The sequence below is a fragment of the Drosophila yakuba genome, chromosome 2L (genome assembly GCF_016746365.2).
Source record: "Drosophila yakuba strain Tai18E2 chromosome 2L, Prin_Dyak_Tai18E2_2.1, whole genome shotgun sequence".
Classification (NCBI taxonomy): domain Eukaryota; kingdom Metazoa; phylum Arthropoda; class Insecta; order Diptera; family Drosophilidae; genus Drosophila; species Drosophila yakuba.
The window spans coordinates 9,915,909-9,927,435 of NC_052527.2; the positions used below are offsets into that span (position 1 = coordinate 9,915,909).

Genomic DNA, 11,527 nt, shown 5'->3' on the forward strand with positions numbered 1-11,527 from the left:
GATTATGATGTGGTGACTTTGGCAAACATTTATGTGGAATAAAAGCAGCCAGCGTGGGAAAAATTAATTTTTAGTCATGCAGAAGAGCAGCAATTTATGCTCACTTATGCACACATCAGCTGCTATAATTCATTTAAGGCCAAATGGCATTTTATCTCGCCACCCAAAGCACCCGAATGCTTTGATGTTTAAAATTTAATTAAAATCTCATGCGAAAAATGACACAATCCAGGCAGAATACATTGTGGGAAACAAAAGGAAGCAACAACAAGGAGCAGCTCATCAAAAGCCTAAGCCAGCTGGGATATTTGGACGAGGGCTTATACAGTGTCCACTTTGTGGGTCCCTTGGTAAATTAAAAATTTACGTGAATGAAAAGCTTTTTAAACGTGATTAATTTGATATTCTTTGCGTTCTTCGTAACTTGTATTACAAAGCGGCAAAGAGCATGTGGAAATAATTCTATTTTCAATGCCTGGCAGTTTCTAGCTTGTATATACATTTCTGTTCAGCTATTGGCGGAAAACAATATGTATAATAAGTGTCATAAAATCATCCAAAGCAGTTATTATCACTTAATCATCGTTTTAATTAAGCTAATTGACTAATGGCAGTAGAGCGATTGTGTCTTCGTTTAAATGTTGCTGCTATCGGCTTAGTTAATTACCTCGACAATTTATTATTTAACCTAAGGCTCTTGCAACCTTAAAGATGAATGCAAAATCGAATTTGTCTAAACATTAGCACTAACTGCTAGTTAGTAAAGAGAATCAATTAGTTAAGTTAAACATTATTTAATTCTCCAATTTATTAACAGCATTACCGTATTGTAAATATTACTTGTAAAATTATTTTGTAAATATATAATTTCCGAAAAAATGGAAACGAAGTCGTAAAGTATTATGTTTGCCTAAAAATAAGTTAAATTACTTAAATTACTTTTCGAATGTTTAGAATAACTTTAGAGTTTAAAGCAAGGCATGTAGATTAGCTTTTAAGGCGTATATTGAGTATATTCATCTAAAATATCTAACATATATTCAAGCCTCAGATCAGCGGACCCGCATGCTTCTTTTGGCCCTTCAGAACCCGGCGGTTGTGCGGCATTGCGTAGTACAACTTGCTCCAGAAGAGCGGATCGCCCCACTTGAGGTACGTGTTCAGCTTGAGATATGCCCGCAACTCGCTGTCGATGCCGTTCATGTGCTCCAGTTCCCGGTACAGGATGATGATGATCCGCTTCCGTTTGTCCTGCAATGTGGCCTGGTAGGCAATCCGAAACTCCATGCGGGCCCACACCGAGTCGATGAAGTGCTGCGACAGCACGATGATCACCCGCTTCGAGTCGTCCACGGTGCGGACGATCTGCTCCGGAATACAGTCGCCCACCAGCCAGTCGCGGTCGTGCAGACATAACCGGAAGGGATGCGGACCGCTCTCCAGCTTCGGCAGGAGCTTGCTGATCAGCTCCTCGTCCTTGTGCGAGTACGAGATGAAGGCGTCGTAGGTCTTGTCCTTGTCCAGCTCCTCCTCGGAGACCCACCACAGGCACAGATTGTTGTTATACAGCCAGATTTTCAGCTCCTGCTGGAACATCAGGTAGAACACGGTGATCAGACAGATGATGATCACCAGGCCACCGATTACGGAGCTGATTAGCAGGACATACGAAGGACACAGCTCGAAGGCCTCCATCTGCTGAAAGGACTTTTTCTGCTTGGTGCACACAATATCGGCAATGTCAGTCACCCGCTGGGGATTGGTGCGCACGAAGAACAGGAGGGGAAGGGCTTCACACCCACAGGAGATGGGGTTACCCGACAACGATAGCGTTATGGTGTTGTTCGGCTCCTGCAGGAACAATATGAACTCCTCGCCGATGGACTCAATCTGATTGCCTCGCACGTCCAGGTGGGTGAGATTCTCGGGCAGCTGGTCACCGGTTCCAAGGGTGGTCAGGTTATTGTCCGACAGGAAGAGACCACTCACGTTGGCATAGCCCCTGTGCTCGCTCACGCTTGGCAGTCTGGTAAGGCTATTGTTGCCCACCTTGAGCAGCGTGCTCAGCAGCGTGGTGTCCGGCAAATCGGGCAGTTCCTCGAGGTCGGTTCCGCGGCAGTCCACAATCAGACTGCCGATGCCACGCTGCACCCAGCAGATACACCGGGGATCGCACTGCCATTCCGCCGACTTGTACTGGCAGGTCTCCTCGTTGGTGCACACCACTGCCTCGTAGTTCATCAGGAGCGTGGCCCCGTAGAACTGGGTGTTCACCATCTCGATGTAGTTCAGACTGACCACATCCCGGAACACACTCGGCGACATCGCGGTTAGCGAGTTCTTGTTCAGACGCAGAACGGTCAGCGAGGTCAGTGGGGCGAAAAAGGTGCTGCAGGATGGAGGAGAGCTCAGAAGGATTAGATTGACATTAATAGGGGAGTACCGAGATCCAAGTGGGGCTATCGTAGTCTACCACTCCGAAAATAGAGTTCTAATGCTTTTAAAATCGTGGTGTGAGTAAGCCCACAAAAATGATAAGGCCTTTTCAACTAGCTGAAGGTAGGAAACACCTACAAAGTGTGCTACGCTATATTTTGTTATCTTATTATATTATTTACATATTTACTTAGCGATATGAAAACTGCTTCTAAACTGTTTTTCAATAACTTTGAAGTTAAACATAATGTTAATGTTTGGCACATCTAATAAGCATGAATGTTTAATTTACAAAACTTTGCAAAACTAATTTTCTACATTTACTAAATTAGTTAAAAACCAATAGAAACTACAAATAAAATCTACAAAATAATGTTGGGTTTTTAGCTTATATTTTTCTTCACAGAAAAGAAAGTCAGTATGAAAAATTTTTCAATTAGCTTGTTAATTTCTATATTGTTAATATTGTAATGGCCATTAAAATTTTTTTATTTGTTGAAAACTTTGGTCTATCAGCCAGAAAATATCTAATTAATTTCTGTTCGACCACATCTTATCAATCGGCAATAAGATTGTGATGACAAATAATAAGGGTTATGAGTTCTTAGAAAGATAGCGTTTAAAAATAACTTGCTTAGATATTCAAAAAGTATTTGTGGCGTACAAATAACAGTGTATGAATTACTATATCAGATAAGGATCAATCAATTAGTAATGTTTGGCATACTTTTCGGCGCCCAGCTGTGCAATACTGTAATAATAACACCGCAATTAGTATCTGAACGATAGGACGTGATAACCCCACTTGTCTATCAGAGGAGACACAGAACACTCGCTGAGCTGTTAACCGTGCCCGGATTGATAAGAGCAAGAGGCAGCAGCCCACACCACAGCGATAAGGAGAGGAAGAAGAGTGCCTTCGATTAATTACTTTGGTTAGAGGCAAGTGCTCCAGTCCGGACCCTATCGCTGGGTGGGCCATCTATTAATCAGCGCCAGCAAGCGCAGGTTGCGAAAACAACAAACCGAACCCCCTTTTCACCCACCTCGACAAGTTAGTCAGTCTATTTTTGGATAGATCCAGCAGTGTTAGATTGCCCAGGCCCTTGAAGACATCCTCGTGCAGAGTGCTGATCGCATTGCAGGAGAGATCCAGGATCTTTAGATTGACCTGATCCAGGAAAATTTCACCTGGAAGCTCGGTGAGATCGTCGTTGCCATTCATCTTGATCAGCGCCAACTTGTTGGTGCCCTTGAACATGCTGCGATTCACACTACTTGTGGCGGACGCCAGGCGCACCTCCTCCAGATTATTCATGGAACCGAAGAAGTGCGGTTGCAATTGCTTGTCGCGTACATGCGACGGATCTATGAGGACGATACTCAAGTTGCGCAGTTGCTGCAGTTCGCGAAGCAATGGATTCCCGAATGACACTATACCCGGACTCTCGATGGTCAGCGTTTTCAGCGTTCCATTCACCGTAGTCAGCATATTGCCCGGCAGCGTGCTCACGTTCACACTGAGGTGCAGATCCCGCAGGGTGTCGAATCCGTGGAATATGGACTCCTGCAGCTCCGGCACGTGGCTGAAGAACTTGAACTTCTTCAGGCCGGTAACCGAACCAAAATTCCAGGTCGTTATGTTTCCGGGCTGCGAGGTTTCCATATATCCATCGCCCGAGTTCTGGACATCGCGTGTGACTACCGTTTCCATAGTTCGATCGCGGAAAATAATCGCTTTCACTGTCTGCACACCCAAGGTTTTCAGTAAATCACTCAGGAATTTCTCCGGCCAAAAGATGTACGCATCGAACTCGATCTTCACCAGGGAACTGATGTTGAAGCGCGGCAGCCAATGCAAATCGGCGGAGGCGTAGTAGCTCATATATAGCGATGCCCCCGGCTCCGACACCTCCAGCAGCATGGCATACTCATCCGGACAGTGGAACCGCACCACATTCGCCTCGGCGGCACAAGTGCACTGCGGGCTAAGGCCCAAACAAAAAGTGGGCAGGGGTATGATTTGGCCCGTGGCAACACGGAGCACTTGTAGGGCGAATAAGAGCCATACTACCGGAAAATAACTTAACATGTCGCGAACACTTCACTTGACCGTTTCTTGGCATTTAATATTTATGGCTTATTTGGGTTTCTGGTTGCGCGACGAGTTGGAATTGCGACGTGGGTATGTGGACACGGCAAACGTTCGGCTATGACTAAATCACAGCTGTTTGGGGTCCCTGCCAATCAGCCAACTGTGTTATCAGGCCAAGCCAATTGGACTGCAGACGATTTTCTATTTTTTATCTGCGGTTTCTTATCACGGCCTCTATCGCAGTTGAGAGCGCCATTGACATGGCCGAAGTGCGAGGCTCCTTTATCAAAGTAGAGATGGCCGCAGGCAATCAGTCGACATTTTCACCCGTGATGGTATCTTAATGATGGGTCGCAAAGTTCAAGCCCATTGTAAAATGGAATGGTAAGAAAGCGCGTGTAGTTCGCCATGCGCCGTTGTTTAAACTTTCCAAATAGATATAAAGATATAAATATCAGTACATTATTTGTTTTTTACTTAAAGCCCTCCTGATGTGGCACAGATACCCATCGCTATCACTATCAGCAGGCTTATAGTGATGGGTCTTTGGCACCACATGAATCATTTGAATACAACTAATTCGACATTCATCTTAATTTCCAAGACACATAAATTTAACGATAACGTATTTTTAATACCACACTTTGGCCTATCTCGCGGAACTTATTTATGCCCAAATGTCATAATGTCATAATGTTAATGGCACGCTCATGTTCGTTGTTTCTGCATTTCGTCGCCGCCGATAAGAAGTGTTTATATATTTTTTGTATTTCGTAGTGACAACTTTGAGCGGTAACTTTCAAGTGTTTGCACGTTCACAAGAAAACAGTCTTCGTGAGTCAGCGAACACACAAAATGATTTGGGAGACACACAAGTCATATTCTATCTAAGTGGCATAATTTCGGGCTCTTTATCTTCTTGAATTAAAAACTTATCTCCCATACAAATCAGTTACTACTTGCTACCATATATCTCTTAACCCTTTAATATCCTTGATTCAGGATATGGGCCGAGGGGCTTCAACGGGAAAATAAATAACTCATGGGAATTAAACTGTTTTTCATCCATTAAAAAAGGTGCCCGCCATGAATATTCGATGAGAGGACCCAATATTTCGCCCTAAGCCGCGCCTTGAACTGTCACGCATGGAACATATCCTGACACATCCTGACAGGTGTGTGGCATGCCACGCCGGAGCTTATTGGGCCTCGACATCTGGAGAGTGGGACAGACGCTCAAAAATAAATAAGGGGAATGTGCACTGGCGGCATCTTAGAGGTGGTGTGCGTTTCTGGTTCCTCTGGGCCAAGTCAATCACTCAATTCGCTGCGCCGAAGGACGTGGCCTTGAACGCGCCAAGGACAGCCCGTCATTATGGACTTTGGCCCATTGTCGAGTTGCCAAAAGTTGCTGCGCTCAAGTTGAGCCGTCTTCATTATAAGTTGCTCATAATTCATTTCGCGTTGGCGGACAGAAACTCAATTAACAGTTTTTCGCTTCCGCCAGGGACATTGGGCCAAAAGTTTTGAGCGACATTTTAATTGGGTGAGCCCGCTCTGCTCATGCAGTGCAGCATCGCCACAGGACACACATCAAAAGTGACCTTTTTTGGGCCCGACTAAATGTGAAAAGGCAAACACAATTACACGCCCAATTACACAAGCGGCAGCCAACGACGGCAAAGGACTTCCCCCGCCACTCGTATCTGCGTATTACGCATACGCACTGTGGTCCGCAAAACGCATAGGCAGCGTGGTGCACCTTTTTGTCCGCCTACATGGACAAACGCACTTTCCGTTTTTATGAGGTTGTAATGATGGCAGTCGAAATGTTCAGTATTAGCTCTGTGGAGGCTGAGACTTTCGCATTTAGTTAACTGGAGTCTAGTTGAACTTTACTTGGCTTGGCTGGTTAAAAACTAAGTCTAAAATTATATTTTAATATTTTATTATATAATATACATATATAATATAATACATATATAATATAATATGTATGTTAAGCCAAATAATTTGAATATAATATATTTGATATGCACAAAATGTGTATAAATGTATTTTAATCAAATTATAATTTTTAGTTTTTAACCATAATATAATAAACACATTCCAAAGTAGTAATGCGCATTAAGCAAAATAAATCCGCTTTGCAACTGTTTAGTTATAAATTTAATGAAACTTTATCACCACAAAGCGATCAAATAAAATCCAATTATCCGATTATGCGGGTTATCTATGCAAGTGCATCACTCCAAGTGGCCCCGGGTGGCAGAGCAAACTGGCTGCTGGTGAATGCCAGTGGAAAACAAAGGGCGCTTGACTTTTGACTTTTGGGCACCAAAAACTGGAGGCTTGTTCTGCCTTGTTTTGCAGTAAGAGGACGTGCTAAAAACTCACATCAATCAGAGCTGGACTTAATCATGATTCAAAGGGTCACATCTTATAAAAGTCAACACCAAATTAACGCCATATCCACACACACAAACTCGGTCGGTGGGGGACAAATGTACGGTTTTGGTGATGGCAGGAACAGGAACCAAATCCTCTGTCAAATGTCAGCCATTTCCATTGTGTTTGTCAGCCATGCAGCTGAGATTGGCTCAAACCTATTTGACATTTGGCAAATTGCATGCCAAAAAGGAAATGCATTTTGAGTAGCGCATTGCAAATTAAATCAAAATGCACACAGAACCCCGACAACAGCTAAGCTCTCTCGATAAATAAGCGAACAGCAGCAGAATAAACATCGAAAATTGTGCTTCCCTTGCAGTTGGCCAACCGCAAATGCATTTTCCTCTTCCATTCCGCAGATGAGTGGCTTTTGTGTGTCAGTAGCTCTGTGCTAGTTTGTACTTGAAAAATCAAATCCAAACCCATTCGCAGAAAAAAAAATCGAATAAATGAAATAGAATAAGAATGGGTAGCAGAATCAACTATTACAATCAAATCCGTACAGTTTTGTTAGTTGTCAGTACGAGTGGATTGCAAGGCATCCCAACATTCGGTCTAGACTCTTCACTGAAATGTGCAACGTTGCGTATACGCAATTTGGGCCATTTTTGTGTATAAAGGGTGGGAGATGGCAAACAACTGCGAAAATACAATTTGTTTTCTTACTAGGGACTTAGTGCACACTACAACACACCATGCACTTAAGTCGAGTGAGTCGGGTAATAGAAAATGCAAAAAGGGAATCGAGCCAAGTGAAAATCAGTTCTCGGTACCGAGCAGAAAATTTGTCGACTATCAGATATTCTGCGTGCCTTTGGGTCTCCTTCCCATGGTTTTTTTTGCACTGAAATAGTGAGTCTATGACTATAAAAGTACGACAGACTGTTTAAATGACGAGCGCTCTTTTTAAAACTCTTTTCAAATGACGAGCGCCCTTTTCAAAACTGTTTAGATAAAGTATAAAAATTGACATCACTCGAATTAAATCAAATAAAATTCTTTCCAAATGATATGTTACAAAGAGATAATTTCTCATTGTGTCTAAGCGTTGAGTATACGCCATCCTGGTGCAACCATCTTCCTGCCCTCCGCATCCACATCTCCACGAGCTACTGCTTGCGCCACATTAAATGGCAAAATTGTCAAAATGCGGCAACAAATGGTGACCGTGGCACGTCCGGTTCTTGTATGTCTCTTTGTTTTTGTCTTGGCTTTCCCAACATTTTCTTTATAATCATTTTTGTTGAGGCCGCCCCTTTTTGTGGTAGGTGTTGCTCCATCTAACTGGTTTCAAAACGCTGAGGGCGAAGGAATGCATCCATGGGTTTGTGTACTGGCCCGTTGGCAACTATCGTTCCAGTTTGTTGGCCGCTGCTCCATTGTTGGGTGCAACAGCGGAAAATGTCGTCAACATTATTGTCAGCCACATGTGCGGTCCTTTGTCTTAGACTTTCCCCGTATCTCGTTCTTGTATCTCATTTTTTCTTTGGCTTGGCAGGATTGCATTTTGTAATTTGTTCGCTACATTAAACGCTTGTATGGCATTTTGGGAAATGCAGTGTCTGGATTGCTTTGAAAGTTTCGTTTGAGAAATACCTCTTGGTAAGTAATCTTTTACAAAATATAAAACTTAAGCATTAGAAAATACCCAGGGAGCAACACAAAAAGCCCCTGGGTACGAATGTCCTATGGGAAGAAATTAAACAACGCAAATGCTAGAAACTTTGTGCAAGTATTCAAAGAAATTAAGCAGATGCAGCTCTCCTTGAATTTCCTGACATGTTGGATGACATTTTTTCATTTTATTTTCGGAACCAGATGCAGGCCATGCGACATCGCAAGTGTTCGAATGCATCGGGCCATGAAGCAACTACGCCAAAATACTGAAATATCCAACTGCAACGGAGGCAGCAGCAACAAATTCGACGGAAAAGTGAAAAGCGAAAGGAAGAGCTACATAAAAAATTCGCACAATGGCAAAGTAATACGGAACTCGACTGTAACATACCGCCAATTTTCTGTTTTTAAGTCATACAGAAAATAATATACAAAATTAACTAAGGAATAGATTCATTTTTTTATAAAAGTAAAGATATTTAATTTAAATTAAGAATAGGTTTTATCTGATCTTAACTCTACATCCCGTTTCCACATGCAAATGCAATTGCTCTAACTGGCACGACAAATATTTCATTTGTATACCCGACATACCCTTGATCTCTTCGTTATAAAAATAGCAAAAAGTACGAAATGCCAGGGCAACAAAGTTGCAAGTTGAGTTCAGCAAACAGCGCACAGCGGCAGCTCCATGTAGTGCAGTTTTTTATACTATATATTCGCATACACATTTGTATCTGTGTATCTGAGTATCTATGTGAATGCTGCTCTCCTCTACCTGTGGCGCCCCGAAGATGGAAACGAGATAGAAGGGGATGAGTTCAACTTTTTCAAGTGCCTGGCCGTTGAGTTCTCCATCCTAGTCATCCACCCGCCTGCAGCTCTTTATTTTCCCTCTCATCTTCTCATCGAGGGAAGCTCCTTTCTCTTTCATTTTGGGGCCAAGTTTAAACAACTGCATTGACTAGCTCCTCCCCGGCAATCCGAGGGATAAACTTTTTGCTTAAATTCGACGGGCAGAAAGTAATAATAATAATATTGTGCTTAAGCTTCGGTCCAGCTCCTGCTGCTCCAAACTGAAGATGGAAACACTTTCCAGATGTTCAGGACAATGGTCAGCAGTGGATAATTAATGCAATTGCAGTTGGGAACTTGAAGCAGAGCTTTTAGCTCAATATAGTTTGAAATATTGCTTAAATGGTTAGCATTACCCAGAACTTGCTTATAATGCAATGAATTGTTGTTTAGATATATATTCTGTATGCTTATCCAACCATTTTGATGAATGATGAAAAGGCATCCAGTTTTGCATTATTTATGTAGTTTTAGAAAGCTAGAACTACCAAGAATATAATATTAATACTAAATGTGTGCGTAAATACAAAATATATATATTTTTTCATGGCTAAGTGAAAGTATTTTAATAAATCAAATTTTGATAAAAAGAGAAATATGAATGTAACTTTTTAAGATAAACTCTTTATTGCCCACCGTGCACTGTCCCAAAGTTGGCTTTTCAAGTAGAGATTACTTTTTCCCCATTGCCCAAAACAACTGCAGCGCATAAAATATTCAAGCTGGCAGATGTGTGTGTTTGTGTGTGTGTGCCAGCTTTCAGTCATCTGCATCTTTATGCACTTTTATTTGCATAAGCCGGAGCAAAAGTTGAAGGAAAATCGGTGCGTGGCCCATCCTGCAGCCCCCCCTTTTGCATTCCACATTCTGGATGCGCTCGAGTGTAAAGTAAACATACAATAAATTATAACCGCCCGCCCACACAGAGGGCCACGCCCACAAGGCACATGGCACACGGCACACGGCACATGGAGAAGTGCACTTGGAATGCCAGTGGAAATTAATGAGACGTGATGGAAAAGGTGCGCTACCCAAAATGCTTCAATTTATGCAGTTTAGCTGCAGCATCATTCGATTCAGCGAACCGCAAAATTCTCATTGCGATAATTTCACATTTGACTTTTCCCAAGTGGAGGGTGTGGAATTGCCTATCTCACTAAGTTTCAACGCAGCAGTATTTCTAAATTAGGAGGCAAATAAATCTTGCAAGTGCCATTTATTTTGGGTTTAAAATCGAACTAATGAGCCGGCGGTTGAATGGCAAATGAGCACGTAATTTCTCTGAATAATTTATAATTAAAAGACTCAATTATTAAAAGCCCTGCATGCATGATAATCACATTATTTATGTTTTCCACTTTAAGCTTTAACTGGATTGTAAAAATGCAATTGATTTATTTAAAATGCATTTGCTACAGCAGAAGATTGTAGTAATGTGTATTATTGGACATTAATTGAAAATCATATGTGAACGATGAAATGTTTTATAAATATAACTTATTAAAGGGTATTACTGCTCAGTTACTGCTAGTTAAATTAAAAACGAGTCATTTCAGCCCTCATCGTTCTGCATCCAAGGACATGAATGGCATTATAATTATCACGCTGCACAAATGTAACACTGACAGAAATCTTAGGCTTAAATACAACGAAAAGGACTTATCTGTTATTTACCTTACTGAAAAAGTTTTCTTCATTGGGCCTAGAAACTTGTTGGCAATAAATAAGAATAAGTTACACCAACTAAAACGTAATCAACGTCAACCAAATCATTATAATTAGCATTATCATCGGCAGGATCAACTTGAAATGAGATTAGCAGCGACATGGCGAAACTTTGCAGCTTTAATTTATCCGTATTCCCGCCCCTCGCACACTTCAAATGCCTAATTAGGAACTTTTCCGCAGTGGCAACAGAGGAAGCCAGCACATAACATTCTGTGTTTCATAATGGTTGCAACTGCCAGCCTTTCAGGACTCATCAGCTGCTACTTGTGTGTTATATCGTCATCGTCATAACAGGAAGCCGCCCGTCAGCAGCAGCAATACATCCACATCGACAGGAACATCCCA

At 42.1% G+C, this 11,527-nt stretch overlaps 1 protein-coding gene across 1 annotated transcript; it reads right to left on the reverse strand.

The window, feature by feature from the left end:
• Positions 1-793: 793 nt before the first annotated feature.
• LOC6527512 (protein toll) lies at positions 794-6,438 on the reverse strand. The gene is made up of 2 exons (XM_002088566.4): positions 3,483-6,438; positions 794-2,389 (listed from the first exon to the last, which is right to left on the reverse strand). Exons 1-2 carry the CDS (start codon positions 4,526-4,528, stop codon positions 1,048-1,050), a joined length of 2,388 nt encoding a protein of 795 aa, XP_002088602.1. The 5' UTR covers positions 4,529-6,438; the 3' UTR covers positions 794-1,047.
• Between the last annotated feature and the right edge of the window lie 5,089 nt (positions 6,439-11,527).

Excerpts from the sequence above, each read along its gene's own strand:
- LOC6527512 (XM_002088566.4), bottom strand. The coding sequence starts at position 4,528 with ATGTTAAGTTATTTTCCGGTAGTATGGCTCTTATTCGCCCTACAAGTG. Across the intron at positions 2,390-3,482 it reads AGACTGACTAACTTGTCGAG|CACCTTTTTCGCCCCACTGA; the intron begins GTGGGTGAAAAG and ends TCCATCCTGCAG.